Source organism: Xiphophorus hellerii, chromosome 14 (genome assembly GCF_003331165.1).
Source record: "Xiphophorus hellerii strain 12219 chromosome 14, Xiphophorus_hellerii-4.1, whole genome shotgun sequence".
Classification (NCBI taxonomy): Eukaryota; Metazoa; Chordata; class Actinopteri; order Cyprinodontiformes; family Poeciliidae; genus Xiphophorus; species Xiphophorus hellerii.
Window position 1 is genome coordinate 21,567,910 of NC_045685.1, and position 24,591 is coordinate 21,592,500.

Here is a 24,591-nt window from a genome sequence, read left to right on the forward strand (position 1 = left end):
TTAGAAGGAAGCAATCTGAATGGCCCTGCTCCCGTTGAATCTGCGTGGTAAAAATACAGCCGCACACTTATTGTCTCAATAAATCCATTCTCCACTCAAACAATTTCAATTGTCTGGGATGTTTTTCCTCCTTTTGGTGAGAAAAATTACTCAGGACAGAAATTTAGCTCACACAGTGTCTATAAAACTGTTTTGGAGCTAAAAATATTAATAATTACTGCTTTGTTCTCAAGCAGGTTGAACATTAATCAATTTCTGAGGTTGGACTTGTACACAAACACACCACAGCTTTCATTTTTCTATGTTTCATCAGTCTGAGTTGGGTAGTAACTACTTACATTTACTCAATTACATTTACTTGAATAGTTTTTAGGAGTTTTCTTTATTATGCCTTACTTCTTACTTTTACTTGAGTAATTTTATTATGAAGTATCACTGCAAAAACAAAATCTTACCAAGTATTTTTATCTAGTTTATATTGCAAATATCTTCACATATTTAGAATTAAACAAAATTAACTTTGAAGTAACTTGTCAGCAAGAAATTTGAGCTTGTTTTAAGTTTTAAAAAATTCTTAAAAGGGACCTTATCACGCAGAATTCACAATTTGTATTTCCATTTGAGTCTCAGCTGCTTCTAAAAGCAGCACCGGCGCTACAAAGAAACACCCAGCGTTTTTTTGGCAATAAGTTTATGTGTTCTGATGTTTGGAAAATGAGGCATTTCAAAAACCGTCCCAACTGTCACAGTCAACAGGTACCGTGCCGTTACCTAGCAACCCAAGCTGAGCTCCAACATGTTTGGTCACCTGGTTTTACTGCTGGAAAAGGCAGCAGCCATTGTTGTTGACTTATCCAGAAACCACTTGCTGCATTCTTCTTGGCTGTGCAGGAGGCTCCACTTCTGCTTTTCAAAAATGTACGGTTGTATAATTGCGAATTTGCGTTTCGACTCCCACGGTTACACTCACATGCAAGTGTAAACAGTGAGCAGTGAGGGGACGTGGCAAGCAGCAGCTAATTTGTATTTAAAGCAACAAGAGGCTCTAAAACAAAACTGAATAGACTAAAATCTAATTATCTAAGAATGATTTTATGCAAAACCTGTAATAAGCATGTTTTCTATAACTCCTAGACCTACCCTAACCTGCTCAAAAAAGCATATTAGGCCACCTCTTGAAACAAGTTCCTTTTGCTGAAAAGTTACTTGCAAGTTAGTTTAGTCTTATAAGATATTTGTATCTTAGTTTCTTAGAAACGACGCCAAAAATGCTTGGTAAGATTTTGTGTTTTTTCAGTGAGGTCAGGATGTCTCAGCGGTCCACCTTTGGTGATTGTGACTACAGGGTGGCAGAGAAAAATAGAGAGAGCGTATGTTTTTGTTCTGTGGCAGAAAGGCGTTCTCCTGCCTCAGGATGTTGCCTTTAAATCTGAAGAAGTGAGCTTCCTGTGGAGGAAGCGATCACAGAATAGACAAGGCCCAGGCAAGACACCGTGTTCCCAGCGTTTCTCCGGCTCAGGTCACCCATCTGCAGAGTGCAGAACTCAGACTCTGACACAGAGCTGTGGGAGGTGAGTGGAAACTATTGATATTTATTTCTTTTCATGCACCTGCAAGTATCAAACTATCTACACTGCAAAACAAACAAAATCTTATCATTTTCTTCTAGTTTCCAGTGTAAATACACTTGAAAGGGGATAAAACTAACATACAAATAATGCTTGAATATTGATGAAGAAGTACTATTTCCACTGGCAGATTTATAAACTTATGACCTGGTTGTGTCAAACTGTCTGCACTGCAAAAACACAACAGTCTAGTTTCTAGTGCAAATATCTTTTTATACTTAAAATAGGACAAAATTAATTTACAAGTAGCTTTTCAGAAAGATGTAGGAGATTGTTTTAAATCAGTAATTGTTCAATAATGATTTTTAAAAATTACTAGTTAAACTGACAACACAGGAAAAATGTCTTGCTCTAAGTGTAAAAATCTACCAGTGAACTAGCAATTTTTCATCAACATTAAGCAATTGTTTCCTGAAAATAAGATTATATATCATGCTGAAAAGTTACTTGTAAGTTAATTTTGTTTTATTTCAAGTGTACTAAGATGTTTGCACTTAAAACAAAAAAAAATATTTTGTAAGATTTGTGTTTTTGCAGTATAGATAGTTTGACAAATGCTGGTTATAAGTGTAGAAATCTGCCAGTGGAGATGGTACTTTTTGATCAATATTAAATTATTATTGACTTAAACATTACCTTTTAGTTAATGTTGTCTTATTTTAAGTGTATTCATACTAGAAACCAGAAAAATATAGATAAGATTTTGTGTTTTTGCAGATACTTTAACAATAAGTGTATAAATCTGCTTATATGATTCAATAATATGAAACAATTATTGACTGAAAACAAGCTCATATTTCTTATGGAAAAATTACCTGTAAGTTTTTGTCCTAGTTTAAGTGTATTTACACTAGAAACCAGCCAAGAAAAGATAATATCTTGTATTTTTGCAGTGTAGTGCTCACAGTGTCCTCTTTGCAGGATTTTTATATTTGTGGATGGATCCAGGAGGCTTTTTGAAGATGTTTTTTTTTTTCCTCTGCTGGGTGGATTTATGAACATTTCAACATGAATGTACTAAGCAGCTTTCTGCCTTGAGTGAGTCCGTCGTCGTCTCCAGTGTTCCATGTCCGGACCTTAACCAGCAGAGACATGTCCAATGACACCTGCAGCCTCCCTCTGGACACAGATGTCTTTGCCCTGACCTGTGTCTACAGTGTCATCTTCTCCTTGGGCCTGCCCAGCAACCTGCTGTCTCTTTGGGGCTTGTACCACCTCGGTCGCTCGGGTAGCGGGGGCTGCCAGCTTGTTTACATCCTCAACCTGCTGCTGTCGGACCTCCTCCAGCTGCTCACCTTGCCCCTGTGGATCCTCTACCTGCAGGGCGCCCACCGCTGGCCCTACGGCCGGCTCACCTGCGAGCTGGTCGGATACGTGTTTTACGTCAACGTCTACGCCAGCGTCATGTTCCTGTGTCTGATCGCCATGGACCGCTGCCTGGCCATCGTGTACCCGCTGAGCAGCCGCAGGGTGCGGACAGTGAAGGTGGCGGCGGTGCTGGGAGTGGCAGTGTGGATCCTAACCTTCCTGTTCTGCCTGAGCGGGTTGCTGCCGTCCGTGTTTGACTCTGAGCGGCAGCTGTGTCTGGAGAAGTACCCGGTCAGCCCTAGATACGCTCACTTTAAGATCATCACTGTGCTTCTGGGTTTTCTGCTGCCATGTACCATTCTAGGGTAAGTTGGTACTTCTAGTTATGGTAACAGCGAGTTTTCACTGTTTCACATGTTTCTTATGGCTGCATTCACACTGCAGCCTGAAGTGACCCAATTCCGATTTGACGAGGTCTTTCACACGTCCAAATATATGCGACTTGTATGTGATCTCCAGTGTGAACTTCTAAAGACATGCACAGTAGAGGAGCAATAACATCACATAGAGCATGCTCAGTGTTTCACAAACTGCCATAAAAAAGAAGAAGCAGTGCTCAGTGTTTGCAGAAGTAAACATGGATGGTAACTTATTGTTCGACCAGAGCCAGCACAGCAGCTTAATCTTTATCATAGTCCACCACGGTTGTTGTTTTTCTTCCTGCTTGCGCGCATCAGGACGCAGGATAGTGACGTTTGTTGAGTATCAATGACGTTCAGGTCGGATGAATGTGACCTGGGCGAACAGATTCGTTTCACATTTGAAAAAATTATAAACGTATCGGATATTCAAGTGGCCTGGGTCGCATTTGAAATAAATCTGATATGTTGTCAGACTGTCACGAAAAGATCGGATTCAGGTCACTTTAAGGGAAAAAATTTAAATTGGGTCACTTCAAGCTGCTTCTACTATCACTTTTAAATGACTTTATTCTCTGTAAAGTCATAAAGTATGATTTTATAGTAGTATTAAGTTACTACTATAAAGTATGACTTCATAGGAGTATAAAGTCATACTACTATGACTTTATTCTCATAAGATTATCACAACACAATTTTATTCTTTTAATTTTTATTTCTTGTTCTCATAATTTTCTTTTGTTTTTGTATGGTCCTAATCCTCCGTCATAGCAAATATCTCAGTACACTTCAATAAGACTAAACTAATAAATAACTTTTAAGCAAGATATAAGAGCTTGTTTTAAGTCAATGCTGAATATTGATAAAAAGTGCTAGTTCCACTGGCATTTTTTTTTTACTTATACATTCTGACTTTATTCTTGTAATTAAAAGAAATAAATCTTATCCTGCCCTGGCCCTAATATTCCATCATAGTGAGTTGAATTATTAGTTTTAAATAAATAAAAGCTTTAAAACACACTTGTCAATAAGTTGATAGCCCTAGATGTGCTAACATCAAACCCAAACCCCAAAATTTAATATTTTAAAGCCAAAAATGTGATTATTTGATAATACATTTATTGTCCAGTCTAAATTAGATGCTTAAGTTTGTTTTTTCAAACTGGGATTGTGTGAAATAGTTATGATCAGTCATCTTACCTGCAGCCGACAGCAGCACTCACTTTATAAAGTAATTTTATGACTTGTAGGCCACATCTGGCCGTTAGATGTCCGTCAGTAGCCACATAAAAATATGAAATTAAAAGCTACGTTCCTCCACAAGTACACTAATGTCTAATCATCTCACCGATCGACCCAGAGTCAAGCTAACCGCTAATCTGTTGTCGCGCCCAAGCTAACAGCTAGTCATAGTCAAGCTATGCAGAAACAAGCTAACACTTGCTTAAAGTTTAATAACTAACAGGAACTTCTTTTTAAGCTAATTACTAAACAATCATACACAGAGGTATGCAGAGACAATCTAACGGTTGAGCAATAGAGCTACTTATTGTAAAGCTAACTGCTCGGTTATGCTAACCGCTACGTGGAGAGCTGCTCAATCTCAGCAAACAAAACAAATAAAACTTCTCCTACTTTGTTTTTAACACATTTCTACTCTGTTTAGACAAAACTGAACTCTATAAACATTTAGGCAAATAATGCATGATTTTATTTGCACCTCAAGCACAGTATTTTACACTCTAATATTAAAATAAATCCACAAGAAAGTTTCTTTTTCTCTAACCAACTGCACTTCTGTGTATAAAATGGCTCATACCATATTCATTCAGTCAAAAACAGCACATTACAATTCGTTTTTGAAAAATATTCACATTAGCAATAGTAACGAGGAACATAAACAAAATGATGTAAAAATGACAAATAAATGTTTTTGTTTGTTTCACTGTGTACCTGGAGAAATTTTGCTGTTTTGTATGACAGCGTACTAGGCAGTTGAATATTTTCTAGAAAAAACAATAAAATTTCTGGATTGAAAAGTTGAAAATTTGCTAGAAAAAAAATTCAGAAATTTTTTGATTAATCTCAGAAAATTTCTAGAAAAAACAAGAAAATTTCTGAGGTACTTCTCTGTTAACAAAATAAAAATTATATTAATCTCAGAAATTTTCTAGGAAAAGATTTTTGTCACAGATTTAGAAGAAACTCAGAAAATTTCAGATCAATTTCAGAAATTTTCTAAAAAAAAGAAAAACAAGAAAATTTCTGAGTTTGAAAATTTGCTAGTTTATTAGAAAATCTCAGAAATTTTTGTATTAATCCCAGTTAGTTTCAAAAGTTGATAGCTTTCGACTTTTGAAACTCAGAAACCTCTTAAAATTTCTGCATTTATTTGCAAAAGTGGGGAAAAAAAGCTCTTTTTTTGTTCTTTTACATTGTCAGAGCTGTATGCTTTATGCATTTAAACAAACAGGTTCATGTCTGATCTGAATCTCTTCTTCTCCCCCCCAGCTACACCTCAGCTCACATCGGGGTGACATTACGCCGGTCTCCATCTCTCTCCAACCACGAGCGCTACAAAATCGTTGGCATCCTGGTCGTGATAACATTCAACTTTATTGTAGTCTTTGGACCCTACCACCTGGTAGGCGGATACAGGTTTGTGTCCCTGTTGGAGACCGACGAGCCGTGTCTGTTTGAGCAGTCCATTTTCTTCGTCTACCGCCTTTGCTACGGCCTGACCAGCCTCAACACTTTACTGGATCCCCTGTTTTACATCTTCCTCTGCCCTGACGCTCGGCTAGAGCTGCAGAGATCCCTACCCTGCCTGAGAAGAGGACAAAAAGGCCATAAAAACATGAGCATGAGCACCAGATGTCACCTGGACAAACAGAGGGAGAATGAAAACAGACATAGCAACTTTGTAACAATCTAAACCGGACTGAACAGGTGTAATATCAGAGCAATGGCGCCATCTAGTGGAAAACTGCTGCTGTTTCAGTATCCTAATGAAAACATGAATATGCTCCAGTAAAGTACAGAAGACTTGTGGAAGGATTTTGTTTCAATTTGTACCTCCAGCACATTTATTTAGACTGCAGATATGCTTTTGACTAGATTGGAGGATTTTTTCTGTAAAGCTACAGTATGTAACTTCCATAAATATATATATATTTTCATATTTGTTAAAACTTTCACCATGTCATGACAGTTTGCTATGAGACAGATAATTTGTGAAAAGATCGATCTCCTCCACCTTCTCCATGACCAACTATTGCTGTCTGAAGAAATGCACCAAAAACAACCAATCAGAGCCAGGAGGAGGGGCTTAGCGCTGTCAATCATTCTCAAGTACTCACTGCCAAATGTGCTAGTTTCGGAGAAACAACTTACTGTTACAGGAAAACAGTTTAACTGCCGTCATGCTAACTAGCCTAGCAGTCATAACAAGATCTGCTGACGGGGAAAAGCTGCATTAGAGGGGGATGAGCAGAGCTGCACGAGATTGATTGACAGCACTAAGCCCCGCCTCCAGGCTCTGATTGGTTGTTTCTACTTAGAGACGGCAGAGCAGCTTGATTATTTGTGTCCTACTGTCACCACATAATGACAGTTTCAACAAATATGTAAAATATATATATATATTTTTTTATAAACGTTAAATACTGCAGCTTTAAGGATACACCACGTTAAAACTTTGACTAGACCACTCAAAAACTTTCAGGATATTTTGCTGGCGTAAGAGATGAACTTCTGCTGCTGCATTATCCGATTTATTTTAAAGTTAAAATGTTTCGGTTTCCAGTTGTACTTAAAAACAGAAATGTTGTGCTGTTATTCGTTGTGTCGCCTCGCAGCAACACAACGGCATCAATCTCAGCTCCGCGGAAATGTCTGTTTTCTCCATCTACTCCGATTTCCTCCCACAGTGAAAAACATCAGTATGAAGGTCGTTTCCATAAAGCTGGTGTAGAAAATGAATCATCTCCAATTGAAACACATTGCTGTTTCCTCTTTTTTATTTTTTACAGTATATATTTATACATTTTCTTTTTAACACTAAAAACCATACAGAAATATAACATGATGCAGATTTACGGGCAGATTCTGAGTCATCCATTACAAAAAGACAATCTATTTGAAAGAAACTTTATGGAAAAAAAATCAATTGCATAAGCACCAGCAACCCTGATAAGATCTATAATGTGACATCTACACACACACAAAAAAAAAGCACATGGTAGTTTTGACTCAGCAAACCAAACCAATAAACATTCAAAACAAAATGAGGAAATGGCATGATGTTTCTCTTCGGTACAATAATAATGAAAGATTTAAGTACATCCTGTACAAGACTGGAGGCACCATTAAGTATCAAAATAAACTTTTTCTTCCTTTGAACAGTAAAAAGTACAAAAGTAAGGAACGCCACACATCTATAATGATTAAAATGTTTTAAACCATCACTAAATATGGGCAGGCTTTGTTAAGTTTTTTAAAATGTCTTCATCAATAGTTATCCAATGTTTCTGAAATGGTTTCCACAGAGTCAGAGAAAAAAAATGTTCGAGATCAACTCTATGGAACTAAATTGGTGCCATAATTTCGTTCAAAAGAGAGAAAAAATGAAACTTAAGATCTGAAACTGAAAAAAAACTGAGTGGTTTCTTCTTTTCATCTTTAAAAATTCACATTTCAGATCTCATCTGAGGTGCTGACATTTTCTGCCTGGCCTTTCGGATTTAACGCAGAAACTGAGTATTTCTTCTTCATGGAATATTCAGAGTTGCTGATGGAGCTGCGAACGGTGCTGCGACGCCGTGCCAACTCGGCCAGATCCTCGGCAAGGACGCTCTCCATGACCGCTCCGAGGGAATGTTTGATTTTACGACACAAGTCAGGGCAGCTGAAGACGTATAGGATGGGGTTGAGGACACTATTGAGGAAGCCAATCGTTGCTGAGATCGCAAGGGCGTTGGTTGCTACTTTCTTCGCAGAACTGTCTTTGGGAGCCATCACTTCTATAACAATGAAAAGGTGGTACGGAGCCCAGCAGAGGACAAAGGTCACCACCACAGCTATCACAAGTCGAACAAATCGGAAAGATCTGCGACAACCTCTTTGTGCTAAGCTGGAATTCACAACGACATAGCTGAGAATGATGATTGTGAGAGGAATCAGGAAGGCAAAAAACAGCTTCATAAAAGCCAAACCCACTTTGCGCTGCCTACATAGAGCTTTAAGGTCAAAGGGTTCGCTTGGGAGATACTGGGAGTAACTGTAGTAGCACAGACACTTGCCTTTTCCAAAGGTGATGGTGTCACGGAACATAAAGAAAGGGATAGTGAAGAGTACAGCTAAGGCCCAAATCACGCAACAAATCTTCCCCACTAGCTGTGTGCTTCGGTAGTTTTGAGCCCAAACGGGTCGCACCACCACCAGGCAGCGGTCCAGAGAAATGGCGGCCAGCAGGAAGGCGCTGACAAACATGTTGAGGAAAAAGACGGAGGAATAGATGCGGCAGAACGTCGAACCCAGGATCCAGGACGCTCCGCAGGCATGGTAGAGACTGAAGAAGGGCAAGGTAAATGTGGCCAGGAGGTCCGACGCTGCCAGGTTCAGTATCCAGATGCTGATGATGGAGCGACTGACACGGAAGCCCACTACTGCCAGGATGAGGAGGTTTTCTATGATGCCGATGACAGACACGATTCCAATGAGAGAGGAGGTAAAAATGTGCATTGAGGTCAGGTTTTGTGCGACACATGTTTGGCTTGGTATAACAGAGTTGTTGGGAGGAAGGCAGGCCATCTTGGAAGGAAGAGATTACTTGGAATTTCCAAGAACTCTAAAATAAAAAACACAAGTAATTAATCACGAGAAGTGGTCACATAGTTTAAGCTATAGATTATGTGACAAAAATAAGCTTGCATTACTTCTGAATACAGTCCGTACAAGTTTTAGATTTATAGTTATAGTAAAAATGCATCCATTGTCTTCTGCCTAGCTAGGGGTGTTTTTACACCTGATAGTCCGGTAGACTCGGTTCGATCAAAATTCCAACATTGCTACATTTTCAGCTGCTGCAGCTCATTTTCACAGCACACTTTGAGCAACCTGCTTTCCCTGTCACCTGCACCAAGAAGCACCGAACGAAACGACACAAAAGCCGCAGATGAAGACACAAAGAGAAACGTCCTTCTTCACAAAATGTAAACAAATGGAGTAACGTCAGATTTTAGCTGTTGTAGGATTTCTCTCTTGTATTTGGTAAAAGACCACAAGTCAATTCTCCTGCTGTCGCTAGACTCACGTGTTTGTTTTGGTTGTATTTACCCAGAATGCCCTGCTCTGTAGTTTCTGGTTTTGGAGCGGTCTCCGGCCAACTTGGCATTCACATATGCCTTTGAATCGCACCAGAGTTCACTTCGACCGAATCAAGAGCTAGGTTTGTAGAGAGGCCAGAGTTCATCGCTCAAACAAACCAGACTTTCTAGGCAAACGAACACGAAGTTTGACATTTGTGTTGAAGTTTTAAGACTATTAAGAGTTTTTCAGGTAGTTAAACATTTATATTCATGCTCTTATTTTGAAGGGGTGAAGACTGTTTATGCAGCAGTTCCATTTCCTCTCCTTGTTTTCTACCTTTTTCTCCCCAATGATGTTTTTTCAAACAGAAACTAAATAAAACATGGACAGTAGAGAACAAGATATAAAAATAAATAGAATATCTAAAGGTATTTCAAAACATGTAAATTATAAACTCAAAATTAAATTAACACTAGAGGGTTGTAGTCTTTTAAGAGCAGATATAATTTGAATGGTTTTCGTATTACTTGATATTAATAATACAATAATAAAACGTAAAAGTTCTGTATCACTAAGGTCACATGTTTCTGTACCCAGAATGCATTGCTGTAGAGTCGCACCATGTAGCTCTAAACTCTAAAACTGAAAGAGGGTGTACTTTCTTTTTTTGCTGTGACTGTATCCAATTCTATTATTGAGTTAATTTAGAAATAAGAACAATCAGAGGGGGACAGAGTATCCAAAAACAATGTACGCCATGTAAAAGTAGTACTATTTCAACATATTTTTACTGAAGTAAGAGTAAAAAGTAGCCGTCCAGGAAATTACTCAAGTATTTGGTAAAAAGTCTACATAAGTACTAAGAAACTGATCAAATTATCAATCATTTAATATTTAAAAATTACATCATCACACGGACCAAAATATAGTTAAGTGGAAATTTTGGTATTTTAAAGATCAAAATTACAATAATTCATATAAGTAACAAAAAAATAACAAAATCAGCAAAATAAAATGTTTCCAAATCAGTTTATTTCAATAAAAAACATCGTATGAAACTTTAACATAAACTGCAGCTGTGTTTCTGTGTCTGGTGAGTTTTGGGTTAAAACATGTTTGTTTTTCATTCAGTTTGTAGAAAATCCAGAAATTTTACTCAAGTAAGAGTAGAAATACTTCATAATAAAGTTACTCAAGTAAAAGTAAAAAGTACATTGTAGCAAAAATACTCCTAAAAGTACTTTTTTTTTTCTTCAAAAAACTTATTCAAGTAAATGTAACTATTTACTACCGAACTCTGAAATAAGAAGAAAACTGAAATAACACTGTAATAAACATGACATAACACATGTTAACACATGAAAGAGTCTTTATAACTGTTGTCATGACGTGTGACTCCATAAATAATAACTTTTTAAAGCAAAGTTGTATTAAAACTTGCATTAAAAGTCCATTAAAAGAGTCAACTTTGCATTAAAAGTGTCATTATTTACCGAATGAAACTTCCTGACAACAGTCATAACCGATCATAAAGAGTCCTTCATGTTCATGACTGGGGTTATATCAGATTTATGACAGTATTATGTCAATCTTATGCACATATAACAGTGTTTAGTTTTAGGTTGTAGAATCCCACTTGCTTTCTATGTATCAGTGCAATGGGGAAATAGCGCCCCCTCTCTGTGTGGCTGGTTAAATGTTGCTGGCCCCTGTACTCAGTGCCAGTCTGTGAAAGCTGCACGAGAAGTGAGTTGCATTCTTCAGCACAAAGTGTAGAAAAGTGTTAGCAACATAATAAAACATCATTTTTACTAACTTAGACAAATGGTGTGTAGTGACTATTTACTAGATGTTTGCCTGGCACCAATTTTTGTACTTTTAGTTTAGTTAATATTGTAAAACACTTCGTGTGCTAAGTTAAAAGCTAACATAACGCTCTGTTATAGTGTGCTGAGTGAAGCAGAGCCGTTGCACTGATTCGAACCCCGATATGTTTTTATTCAGGAAATAAACTGCCTGATCACCCAGAAACTCCTCGTCTTCATTAAAAAAAAATCTACACAACGCAGAGTCAAGGGGTAACTTGGGCCGGCCTGGTACAGTGGAGTGAAGCAGAACCCGGTTACACACACCCCTTCAAATAAATGTTACCAAATATATTCTATAGCTTATATATATTCTATACTAAAATAAAGCGAGGCAGAGATGTGGTATAGGTATAGAAACCACAGGAATGACTTCATCAGAGATGTTGTCTGTTCTTAATTTCAGATAATATTTAACCTTCAGCTTGGTGTTTCACAAGCGGCTTTGTTATCCTGACCTCAACTTTGAATGAACAAAACATGGACAGGAAATAGCATCTGCCAAAATAACCCGATGAATGATGGACAACTTTGGGTCAGAATTAAGAAATGATAATAAAAATAATAATGATTGTTGCTATAAATGACACACAAATGAAAAGATTTACTGAATATTGTTTGTATTCTTTGTAAAATCGTTTATTTCACTTAGTTGTGATACTTACAGAGTAAAACTGAATGATCTGGGTTGGGATGAGGCTGATCCAGTCGCTGTGAAGATGAAACATAAGCTGTGATGTTCGCTCAACGAATGTGGTTAATCACTATCTCTGCAAACCACAACATTTAGTTTTTTAGTCTCAGCTTTAAGAGGGGGATTTGTTTCTGCAGAAACGTACAAAGCCTTGCAGGCTGCTCACATTCTGAGGGGTCGAAACCACAAGCCTCAGTTTATTTACGATTATATTTGATAGACAAAAGTGGTTGGGTAGAGGAAGGAAAGTAAGACATTTGTTCTTTTTCTTGCTGACGTGGTTTTGTATTCAACTTCCCAACTCAACTTCTGTTTTTTGAAATTCAAAATGTTTGGATATTTTTCTATAGCTTCCCTGAATGTCCCTCCTTAAAAAAATTAAAGCAATCAGCTGCGATAAACCAAACAGCAGATGTCTGCCACGATAAAATGCATGATGCATTCATCTCCCGCAGGTTTTCTCTGCAGCTTTACTCTGGCTGGGCATCCTCTGCAGCCGAGGGGAGAGTTGATGAATTCATTAGCTGCTGGTGCCCTAGCTCTTCACATGTTCATCTCTCACTTTACCCGCATCCTCTCAATATTTATTCACAGCATAACAAGGCTTTGTGTCAGGCAGACCACAAAGTAAGAAATGCAATTTATATAACAGCCTCGCCTTTTGTCTCAAAGATCTTCTGTTAACACACATCGAAATATCAAGGAGAAGCTACGTATGAAAAAATATACATGTTAAACAGATCAGACTGCTAATTGTGTTGCTACTATTATAGCATAAACCAGATAAAAGTACAAAAAAATGTAAGTCTGAACTACAATTAATTGAAATAAATAGAAATTATCCTCATAAGTGATTCTGAGAGGGGCTGGAAATCATAAGAGTTTGTATTTTCTACCTGCTCCTATTCAAACAAATAATGTAAAACTGGCATGATAATTAGCTTTATTTTTAATTTTTTTCTGTTTTTTTATATTTTTTCTGTCCAAAATAAATAAATAAGTAATATAGTCTCATTTCCAGGATGCATTTTTCAAAATTCAGGCCTATTAACGACACCAGGACGAATATTTAGCTGTCATCCCATTTGTTTTCACATAAGTGTTCAAGTTCAACCTTTTGTTGTCATAAGCACAGTAGCAAACATTTTTAGCTGTCTGCAAGAATGCCTGAAAAAAAGTCAAAAAATAATAACAGATAAAAATATTGCTAAATACTTTCTACGAACACAAATAAGCAAGAGAAAAATATGCATACTAAATACTGCAAATAAAAAATGAGCATAGTTTTGTTCGTGGGGAAGAAAGAGTCGCCTCAAGCTCGTCATGCAGGTAAAAATTTAATTAAATCATATCAATTAAAATGCCTCACCGGTGAGCTGTGTTTGCTGCAGCGCCTGCTACAGAGTGATGCAGCGACTGATACTCGCAATGGGTGTAAATATGTAAAGCAATAGGAAATCTAAAACCTCAAGAGGAACAAAATTGTCACAGAAGACGTGAAACCAAGAGTCGAGGACGTTCAAGAAGAAACTAGAACTGTTCGAGCTGAAGCAGGATGGGTGTAAAAAGAAATTCAAAGTAGTTTTAAAAATATGTTTCACACTAATTCCACTTCCTGTTGATACTGATCTCAATGTTTTGTTCTTTTCTGAAGCTGCTTAAAAGTTCACTTCAAATACTCTTGACCATTGCTGTGCAAAAGTCAAGGGTTTGTTTAAAAACTGATTGCATGAATTTGTGCAGAAATCGAACGAATTGCTTCGTTCCAAAAACAGGATTGAGGCAATGTGTTGTTTTTCTTATACTGGAGACAAGCAACGCTACAAAGATGCTGATGTCAGAAAATATTCAACCACAGAAATGTGTTTGTCAACCTGAGTGCTGATGCATCACCAAAGGTGTTACTTGAGTTGTGTAATTGCAAGAATGCAAAGTTTCTGCTGAAGAATCGATGAGTAGCTCAAGTTTCTTGATTTTGATCCAGCTAGCCGTTATGGTCTGAGCATCTTTGCTGCTTTCTGCTTGCTAAGTTGGCATTTTTACGTTCTATCATTACTAGACTGCTTTTAAAATTTACAACAGGGTTTCTCAGGAGCTGATTGACATGAATTCAGTATTTGATCTAGGTGGATTCGTCTATAAGTTGCTAGATGGGAGCTCCACAGGAACTTGACTGGGTCACCACTACTTTCTCAGAGCAGCACTTCTCAGTTCAGCTTCTGCTTTTTACCCTTTAAGTTATGGTTTAACAGTTTTTGTAAGGTTTTGTTTCAAAACTCGGAATAGCTCGTAACAATCAGCACATCACTAGAAGTAAACTTGGCAACTGTAGCCTGGTTGGGGACTGTAGTGAGTTTGATTACATTTGAATCCTTGGAAAACACTAAATCCCATGTTGCTCCATGAATCTGTGTGTGTGTGTGGGGGGGGGGGGGGGGGGGGGGGGGGGTATGTGTGTGTGTGTGTGTGTGTGTGTGTGTGTACATATGGAGTAATGTGATTTTTTTTTTGTACAATCTGTTTAGATTGTGCAAAAAACCCCAAAACATTTATTTGTATTTTGATTTGTGTACATATGATAGCAATACCACCGTATTTGACAAAAATATATTTAAAAAAAACTCTTCAGGAACATTCTAAGAGAAATATTAATCAGAGTGAAGTTTACCGTAAATCAGAATCAAGCTAACAGCTAATCAAAGTCAGGTTACCTGATAATAAAAGCCAGGCTAGCAGCTAATCACGATGACGTTTACAGTAAATCAGGGTCAAGCTAACAGCTAATCAAATTCAGACTAGCTGTTAATCTGAATTAGACTAGCAGCTAATCAAAGTCAAGCTAACAGCTAATAAAATTTAGGCTAAAAGCTAACCAGAGTGACTTTAACAGCTACAGTCAGGCTGGCAGCTAATCAGAGTCTGCAAGTCAAGAATGGTACAAATGTGGCTCATCTGCCCAGACAGTTAATGCAGATGGAAAGATTTAAAAAAGGATTTAGGTGAGATTTTTACTGCTAAATAAAAATGTTATAATGATAAATGTTAGGTGCAACACAAACCATTAGCATTTTAATAAATAGATTTAATTGATTGATACCCAGTAGATTCACAATATAAATATCACGTTGACTCAACAAACAGAAAGACACATAAGGAGTGAAGGTGTATCAGAGTAAGAGGGAATCTGAACAGGACATACAACACAAGGCAGAGATGAAGTTCAGTCCTCACGTTCACTGATGCACCGGCTAGTTTTCCAGTGATATGCATTTTGATAGAAGCTGCTCTAACAATGGTTTTGTGGTGTAAACTGAAAGCACTGCTGCAGTTCGTGACTTGCAGTCAGTTGAAAACGAGCAGACTCGATGATGACATTTCTCCGTTGCACTTTGGCTTATGCTGTGTCGCAACTTTAAAGACTTCAAGAAGTTAGGAAACATGAGGTACAGCAAGACATCTACATGATCACAGACGAGTATTGACAGTCCCTAACATTAACCTGTTGGTAAAAAAACAACCTTTTGGGCTGGATGAAGTGTGGGAATCACACTGCCACCTGCTGTTGGGTTGGTGTATTGACACCACTAGGACTGTTGCCTTTCTGAGGTACTCTGTTTTCTTCCAAATGTAGATTATTTTACTTTCCATTGAAAAAATGTCATAAGCATAAGAATTAAGTGTTAATGAGAAAGAACATTTGAAGGCTTTACTTCTGCTTTGAGGCGTGCTGCAGTTTATTTTGGGGTATAAAACTGCAGCACTTGCTGACTGTAAGAGCTCTTACACAATGCAGAACAGGAATTAGCCACTACCCTTTAATTTCTCTCAGTCACAGTGTCAGCCTGCAGACGCTGTTACTGTCTGCAGGCTGCTTCGAGGCATGCTGCAGTTTGTTTTGGGGTATAAACTGCAGCACTTGCTGACTGTAAGTGCTGCAGTTTATTTTGGGGTATAAACTGCAGCACTTGCTGACTATAAGTGTTTTTACACAATGCAGGATAGGAATTAGCCACTACCCTTTAATTTCTCTACTCAGTACACTGTGACTGTCTGCAGGCTGTTGAACTTTGGTCTCCTCCCCCAGCACAGCGAAGCAGCTGCACTTACTCTGACTTTAATAAAGCAACATTGTTAGCGCCATATGTGGAGACGTTTGAGAAAACACCAATCCATCTATATATTTATGTTTTTATTTAAAAACATTATTATCGATGTGAAGTTTGTCCAAATTGGTTTATTTACTCTTCAAATAAAATTTGCCTAGTCAAGAAGTTATTTTCTCCTGATTTTATTGCTGTATAAGTTTTGTTTATCCTGCTTTTTGGCAGTTGGTGGCTACCGTAGCAACCAGTAGCTGACAGCTCCACCCACTGTGGTCTGTTGCCGTTTGAAACTGTGGTCTGTTATCTCTTAAGCAGTATTCAGTTTTGAAGTACAGTACATTTCAGACACATTTAATTGTATGCAGAGTTCCATGTTTGATTTTGCTATGTTTTGTGTCCATTTTTTAAATCGTTAAAATTAATGTCAGCTGTGTTACAACAACTGCTATCTGCCATCAACTGCCGAATGGGAACCATTGATCTGTAGTTTGCTCAGGGTTATTTATTTTATTCTACTTAATGAGAGACTGGGCAAAAATAACATGTTAGCAGCCGCCATGACAGTGAGTTATGGTACCTACCAAGATGGCCGTCAGCTACAAAGCTCCTTGAAGTGTGACGTCACTTGTAGTGTTGTTTAGATTTGCTTTTGAACCATATTAAATGGAACATTGACCAACATATCTGATGTTTGTTGATGATTGTGATGATGGCAGTCAGCAAAATGTAATATTTGTTACTGGTTTCTCAATTGTTGTTTTTATAGCTTTTTAACAGAGCAACTTAACTGCTTTGTTGCCAAAATGTGCTATACAGATCAACTTGATTGGTTGATTAATTGTATTTTCTATTTACTGAAGTTTTTATCATTACAAGTATGTTTTTTCTTGTAAGTTGATGTTTTTATTATGCTAATATTCTGGTAATAAATAACAGACACTCCATCGTGGATTTTTGTATGTTTCTTGGGTGATAAATTCAAAACAACACCAACAACACTGTTCAGAGGTGATTTGGGGGGGGGCGCAGAATTTGGCGGCCCCTGTTGACCCTCATTTATCCGAGAGCCGCCACTGCAGAAAGCTACACACACATTTACACTGAGCAATACACAGAGGAATGTGGAAGGATGTCACGGTGACACGCATGCGGTAAGAAAACACGCAGACTCCACAGAAACAGCCGAGATTTGTAGAAGCGGAGTCGACAGATTCCAGCCTCTTTCACAACATTTTATGACCGTGAGATAATTAATAACACAGCATAAAATACCAGCAGTAAAACAGCTGTAAATATGAGCTATTTGGCATGTAACGCAAATAAAGTAAAGCTAAACCTCCAATGTCCCCTCGGATGAAGCAAGTTAAAGTTTGACTTACTGCAAAAACTCGGTGTGATGAAAGTTGGAGGACTCGGGTCTTTCCGCTTCAGACTGTCTGCGGGTTGGTGTTAAAAAAAACAGGCGTTTCCTCAAAACTTGCTGATCATCCAAATAAAGGTTCTACTGAAGGGAAAACGAGGGGAAAAGGTGTTTTTTTCTCCATGTTTTTCCAATAGTTGATTCATAGATAAGAGGAGATCTTCCTGCCTGGAGAGAAGTGAGGAATGTCAGGAGAAATTGCTGCAGAAATCATTATTTCTGCTGTTCAGCTCAGACGTTCAGCTCTTCAACTCTAATTTTGGTGCAGAAGATGTTTAATGACAGCAACCCCTAGGGTAGCCCCCAGGGGGCGCCACAGCTGCATCCATCTCACCCTGTCTGCACATCTCTACATATCCAGCTTGATCTAAACATTGACATTCTCATATTATGGATAAAAATTCTTCTTAATTGATATTTTTAAGTGATCAGAGAATTGTCATTTTCCTCCTTTCCTGCTCAGTGTTTGTTATATTCTTTCTAGATGACTTTTAATCAGGCAGGGGTGTCCAAAGTGAGGGTTGGGGGCCATTTGTGGAGCTTGGAACTGAATCTGTGCGGCCATCGAAATTTGTAGTTCAAGACCGCTGCAAACTTGGCACTCTAGGCGAAACTTTTCATCAGTGATAAACTTAATTATTCCATAATAGAAAGCATTAGGCACAATTTTTTTTCTTTTATTAGCCGCGTTTTCTTTTAATTTCATAGTAAATGAATGTCCAGCAAGTTTCTACTTAAACATAATAAATAGAGCATATTTATTGTTTTAAACCTGGATAACAGAAGAAGCATTTCTTTGAAGGAAGTTCTTATTTTTGTTGCTGGGAATAAACAAGAAATAACTGAAAATGGTTAGAAAACAGTCCAAAAAAAAAGCTGAAACTTTGTTTCATTAAAATATTACATGCTTAATTTATTGATAAGCATAATTTTCTTTTAAAAACAATTCACAACCAAATTATTTTTCTTCCATGACAGATGGTACACATCTCACGGCTTTTGTGGCGTTCGCCATGGCTTGCATGATGACATATCCCATGATTTGGTAACATGATGGAAGACACGGCGCATGTCCAAAACCAAGGCGTACATCACAAAAGCCGTCTTATGTCACTACCACGGTTTGAGTTTGGACCTGCTGCATTTTATAACCTGCCAAGGGGCTGCAGATGCAAATTAGTTTATGCTATAATCTGGTACAGCACATTTATGTTTTAGCTGCATTATCACTTTCTAAATAAAATTTATATATATATATAAAAAAAGATGCTGCAGAAAACGCTCCATAATGTTCTCAAATTAAACACACGTCTGAACACATATATTTCTATTAACTGTGACGTCATGAAAAGTTCATCTTTATCTTTCCATTTTCATATAAAACAACAATCATTTCCATAATTGTTTAGTTCCAACTTTAAGTCGCTGTCCATAGTTTGAGGTGAGCTGTAAGATTCTTTAAAAACAGAAAAAAGCACTTATATTGGTTTGTGTTTGGCTTCCACTGGAAAACACCAGTCACTACAAAGAAAGAGCAGTGCAAAGCGGAAACACGTCTCACTTCTGCTCTCCTTTACTTCCAGACAATAAAATCAACCCAAATGGTTTTGTCATTCTTTCACCCAAAGGAAACATGACTCTCCATATTTAACCTGAACTTCCAGCTTTATATGTCTGCATTTCTTGCCGCAGAGAAAAATGAGACTTACCTAAGATGTTAACTGGCCCTCACTAAATGCACAAGAGAAAACAATTTCTCACAGGTGTGAGCAGCTTGTGCAAATCTCCAAAAGATGAAAAGCAATTTTAAAAAAGAAAAACTACACAGGAACGCAGAGAGGAAATCTAATCCAACCTTGACATGCTCACAGGAAAAATAAGAAGCGTTCGCTTGTTTTTTCCTGCTATTCAAATAGGAGTTCCCTAGAGAGCTGAAGTTTGAATAAAAACCCACCAGAACATCATGCAGCCCACCGTAGACTTAGCAGAGAAGAGTTAAAACAAACTCATTTTCTAAGTTTTAAACAGGAAGCATTTCACAGAACCTTCTTTGCGCTGTTCTCTGTATGAATTGTGACTAAGGATTTTCATTAATGCCGTAAACTTTAGCAGCAGTTTGTCAAACGTTTTTGAGAATCGCTGAGGGAGGCGCAGCACTACTTCCATCTATTTTTACTCCAGCAGAAAAGTTATAAAACTATGCAGATGATACACAAATCTGTTACAATGTCTCCAGGGGACCACGAAGCCATTCAAGCGCTGAAAATGAAGCACCATAAAGTTTTTTTTACCTCAATAAAAACAGAACTGAAGTTATTATCTTAAGAGGAACAATCTAGAGGAACATCTGTCAAACTCAAGGCCCGGGGGCCAAATCTGGCCCGCCGTGGCTTTTTATGTGGCCCTTTAGACTCCAAATGACATCAATAAGTCCCTCCAGTTTTCTACAAATCTGCAAAATTCACACAAGATCAACAAATCTCCAAGTTTTGTTCTGATTTTGCAGCAAATTTCTCTCAAAATTGGTCAAAAACTTTGAGTTTAAGTGACTTGGTGATCAATTAAAAAAAAATCACATTTAACATCTTGCAAACATTTCTAAATTGTCACCACAAAATCTGCAATTTTGATTGCAAAAAAACACATCCTGGAGGAACAGCTACTTATTGATATTTTAACAGTTTAATTGGTTTTATTAACATATTCTGGCACAACCGGCCCTTTAAGAACATTCAAATTTGTGAAATGGCCCAAAATGAAAGTGAGTTTGACGGCCCTGATCTACAATCAGCGCACAGCTTCAGTTATTACAGCTGGAAACATCCAGAGCCACATAAAGATGGTTACAAAGTCGGCCTTCTGTCGCCTGAAGAACGTTTCCAGAATTAGAGAACTGAAGTCTCAGAAAGATCTAGAGAAACTCATCCGTGTGTTTATCTTTAGTCGCACTGATTATTGCAACTGCAACAGCGTCTAAAACAAAATCAATCAGATCCGGAACGCTGCTGCTGGTGTTCTCACTAAAACCAGGAAGATAGAGCACATAACACCAGTTCTAAAGTCCCTACACTGGCTCCCTGTAGCTCAAAGAATAGACTTTAAAATACTGTCAGTTTATAAATCACTCAACGGCTTAGCACCACAATACATTAAAGATCTGCTGTTGTCATAGCAACCTTCCAGACCGCCCAGGTCTTCTGATTCTGGTTCTGCTCGGCGTCCCCAGAATCAGAACCAAACATGGAGAAGCAGCATTCAGCTTCTATGCACCACAAATCTGGAACAAACTTCCAGAAAACTGCAAAACAAGCGAAACACTGAGTTCCTCTAAATCTAGACCAAAAACCCACCTGATTAGAGCTGATTTTGAAACATCATAAATTAAACATTAATCAATATATTTGATGCTTATTGATGATTTTTATGATGGTATTCCACAAAATATGTTTACTTACTACATAATTAGTATATTTGTATATTTTCATGATGTAAATCACTTTGAACTGTGTTGTTTCTGAAATGTGCAACACAAATAAACTTGACTTATGACGCATTTTTCCTCTGCTCCCTCCCTGCCCTGCTTGCTCTGGTTTTGTCTTTTTCTCTATTTTTGGAACTTTTTTCTGCACATCTTCCAAATCTACAAATTATGGATCTGGCCAACCGGTCTCTCAATGCAGTGGATGAAATTTTCTCGACGAGAAGACTGGGCACAGGAGAGCCCTGTTGTCCTGCGGTTTACACACCTGGCAGGATACACACCTGGCAGGATACACACCCGGCGGTTTACAAACCCGGCGGTTTACAAACCTGACAGTTTATTCATGATCACAGGATTTCTGCTGTTTGGAGCTTGCAGATTCCTGGCTTATCAACACATTTGTGACAGACTCTAGAGACTCTAGTTTATTAGATTATTAGTCACTCTTTAGCTTATATTTTAGAAACTGTACTCACTATTTAGATCAATATTAGGTTATTTTTTTAGATTATTATGCAGAGAGACGCCTATTATTGCAGCCCAGAAAAGGAATTAGAACAAACTTAGAAACTTAGCAACTACTTTAGACCAGAAAACCAGAAAAGGAATTAGACCAGAGATACTTATTTGCACTTATCTACCAACCCTGAATAAAAGTATCTAGATTATTTACTTTGGATCAACATTAGATTATTTTTCTTCCTTTGCTCTTTCCTTTGGTTTGTTATTTTGTTTGTATTTCCTTTTAATTCCTGTAAAGCATTTTGTATTGCCTTGTTTCTTAAAATGTGCTACATAAATAAAATTACCTTTATAGAAAGCCTTTATTATTCAGGTGTTTCCTTCGCTGCGTTAAGAACTACATCTCAGAAACGCTGTGTCATCACTTTTCAGAATTACTATTATGAAATTAAAAACGATTTCAGAAGAAATTGCTCATTTCCTCTTTTTTCTTTTGTCCAGTTGTTTGAGGAATCATTTCTGCTGCGTCCCAGTGAACTGCAGAGTAAAACCTGGAGCCCTGATGATGCAAACCTCATTGCAGCTGCAACCCGCAGGCCCAAATCTCACAAAATACACAAAATGTTCATTTGGTTGTGATTTTTTAAGTGAAATAAAAATGAATTGACTGTTGATATTAAACGGCAGGAAAGGCAGAAGGAGAATTTATATTTTTACTCTGGGTAGCATTTTCACCAACATAACGATACGAAACTAATTAAAACTAATATTTTAACCAGACTATTTTACTGAAAAACTGACTTTTATTCACACACATAAGCTTTTATTTAATTTATTAAACTTGATTAAATATAGAAAGCATTCTGACTCTGTTTTTACAAGTGAGAATAAATTTGTGCAAATTTCTTTCAATACAGCAAACATGCAAAATCATTTTCACATTCTGGATCAAACATTAGTTTCCTTCAAAACTGGGTAACTTTATTTGCCTAATTTTTGTTTTTTTTATTATTATTTTATTAGCCTGTGCGTTCTTTTACTTTAACAATGAAAACACTTGGCAGTGTAAATATGTAATATCCTTTAATTACTGCATTTAGTAGTCTAATTTAATTAATTACACAACTAACTTTGTGCAAAATCTTTTGTTTTTGGGCTTTATTACAGTTTAACGTCCTATAAATGCCAAACTGCACAAACTTCTGATTCCTGAAGTTTTTCTGACTTAGATTCAAATTCATAATGAGAATTATTTCACAAGTGAAGATGAGGAGATTAAATTAATAACCACTGCGCCTGATGTATAATTTTTCACCTCAAGCAGTTTCACAATATTTACCCACACTGCAAAAAATAAATATATATATATTACCAAGTATTTCTGGTTTAGATTCCAGTGCAAACATCTTAGTTCACTTGAAATAAGACAAAACTAACATATAAGTAACTTTTCAACAAGATAGAGGAGCTTGTTTAGAGTCAATAAATCCTTAATATTGATGAAAAAAATACTTATTGCAGTTGTAAATTATTTCACTTAAAACATGAGAAAAATTTCTTATTTTCAGTGAAATAATCTGTAAATGGAACAAGTAATTTTCCCATCAAAATTAAGAAATTACTAACTTAAAATAAATTCTGTGAACAGAAAATGGATGGATGGATAAAATAAGTTCCTATATCTTGCCGAAAAGGTATTCATGGGGTAGTTTTGTCTTATTCCAAGTTTACTTAGATATTTACACTAGAAACTAAAATTACTTGATAGTTTTTTGTTTTTGCAGTGTACTGGTAATTTAGCTCACCAGAGAAAACTCTGGATTATTCAAATCTCTTGGCTCTGACATATAATGTTGGCATTGAGCAAACAAAGATGAGTTTAGTTAAGTTTTCCACTAAATTCACGGTACTTTACTGTTTTATTTATTAACGTCTATGTTCAAAATGTTCAAGAGTTTCACTGTTTTACTCAGATACTATGAAACACAGAGACTGAATGCACAGTATGACAGATATTAATTTACTCTAAACCGCCATGCAGCAGATCCTCCATTTGATAAATATAACCCGTCAGAAGTGAAGAAATGTAAAATACTTCTGAGAAAATTTGTGAGAAAGCAAAGTTTTCCCCTACCATTCGTTTCAGCAGTGTGAGCTCATGACTCAACAGAGGAAAAGGACCGTCTGTAAACTGATTCCTTTCTTAATCAGCCGTATCGGCTCTAGTTTCAGTTCCCCAAATCATATGTTGGAAAACTTTTTACAAAAACCAACAATCAAATGTTCGGTTTTCTGCTTAGAAAAAAAGAAGACAGGTCTACATCAATATATCAACAACTGTTTTTGTACATATAGTTTATGAGAAAATGAGACGTCTAGTTTCTGTTGGATCTGTAAACCTGTAATTCATTTATTAAAATGCTTATTAACAATTAAGAGTATTTTTTATATATTTATATATAATTAATGATATATTGATTAATACACACATTGAGTACAGTCTTATTTTGATAAAGAATTTGCAATATATTTTTTACTCAAAAGTAATCTGGTTAGAAAAGTTCACTTAAAGTGGACAGTAGTAAAATCAATGTCCATATTCACCCAGCAGGTGGCAATACTCAATTTAGATGTTTAGCTTAAATTGGATTTTTTTTTTCTTTTCCTAAAATATATTGTGGAAAGATTGAGGTGATAATTATTATTAATAATTTATTTATTTATTCATTCAAGATCACTTTTGGCAAAAAAGAAGCCATTATTTTAGGAAGATACATGAATTTCCCGCCTCCGACTTCTTCTGGCGCAAAACTGAAAGGTGTCTGACGTCAATAACGTAAAAGTCGGATAAAATGGGACATTACCAATCAGACAGCAGATGCTTTAAAAACTACAGGACATG

General features: G+C 37.0%; 2 protein-coding genes across 8 annotated transcripts; one reads left to right on the forward strand and one right to left on the reverse strand.

Annotated features, from left to right (window-relative positions):
- The first annotated feature begins 1,394 nt into the window (after positions 1-1,394).
- On the forward strand, positions 1,395-7,356 carry LOC116733013 (G-protein coupled receptor 4). The gene is made up of 3 exons (XM_032583651.1): positions 1,395-1,571; positions 2,550-3,301; positions 5,867-7,356. The coding sequence occupies exons 2-3, from the start codon at positions 2,721-2,723 to the stop codon at positions 6,288-6,290; spliced, it is 1,005 nt and encodes a 334-aa protein (XP_032439542.1). The 5' UTR covers positions 1,395-1,571; positions 2,550-2,720; the 3' UTR covers positions 6,291-7,356.
- On the reverse strand, positions 6,079-23,869 carry LOC116733012 (prostaglandin D2 receptor 2-like). Of its 7 annotated transcripts, XM_032583645.1 has the most exons (4): positions 23,824-23,866; positions 17,706-17,914; positions 12,195-12,240; positions 7,747-9,203 (listed from the first exon to the last, which is right to left on the reverse strand). In XM_032583645.1, exon 4 carries the CDS (start codon positions 9,164-9,166, stop codon positions 8,051-8,053), a length of 1,116 nt encoding a protein of 371 aa, XP_032439536.1. In that variant the 5' UTR covers positions 9,167-9,203; positions 12,195-12,240; positions 17,706-17,914; positions 23,824-23,866; the 3' UTR covers positions 7,747-8,050. The 7 variants fall into 7 exon arrangements, 6 of the variants coding, with proteins under 6 accessions (XP_032439536.1, XP_032439539.1, XP_032439535.1 ...); XR_004341929.1 differs by lacking the exons at positions 7,747-9,203; positions 23,824-23,866 and adding an exon at positions 6,079-6,182 and having other exon boundaries at positions 17,706-18,380; XM_032583648.1 differs by lacking the exon at positions 17,706-17,914 and having other exon boundaries at positions 23,824-23,869.
- Between the last annotated feature and the right edge of the window lie 722 nt (positions 23,870-24,591).

What these genes read in the sequence shown, in the direction of transcription:
- LOC116733013 (XM_032583651.1), top strand. Translation starts at nt 2,721, where the DNA reads ATGTCCAATGACACCTGCAGCCTCCCTCTGGACACAGATGTCTTTGCC. An exon ending in CTGCCATGTACCATTCTAGG is followed by an intron (nt 3,302 to 5,866) that starts GTAAGTTGGTAC and finishes TCTCCCCCCCAG; the next exon opens with CTACACCTCAGCTCACATCG.
- LOC116733012 (XM_032583648.1), bottom strand. Translation starts at nt 9,166, where the DNA reads ATGGCCTGCCTTCCTCCCAACAACTCTGTTATACCAAGCCAAACATGT.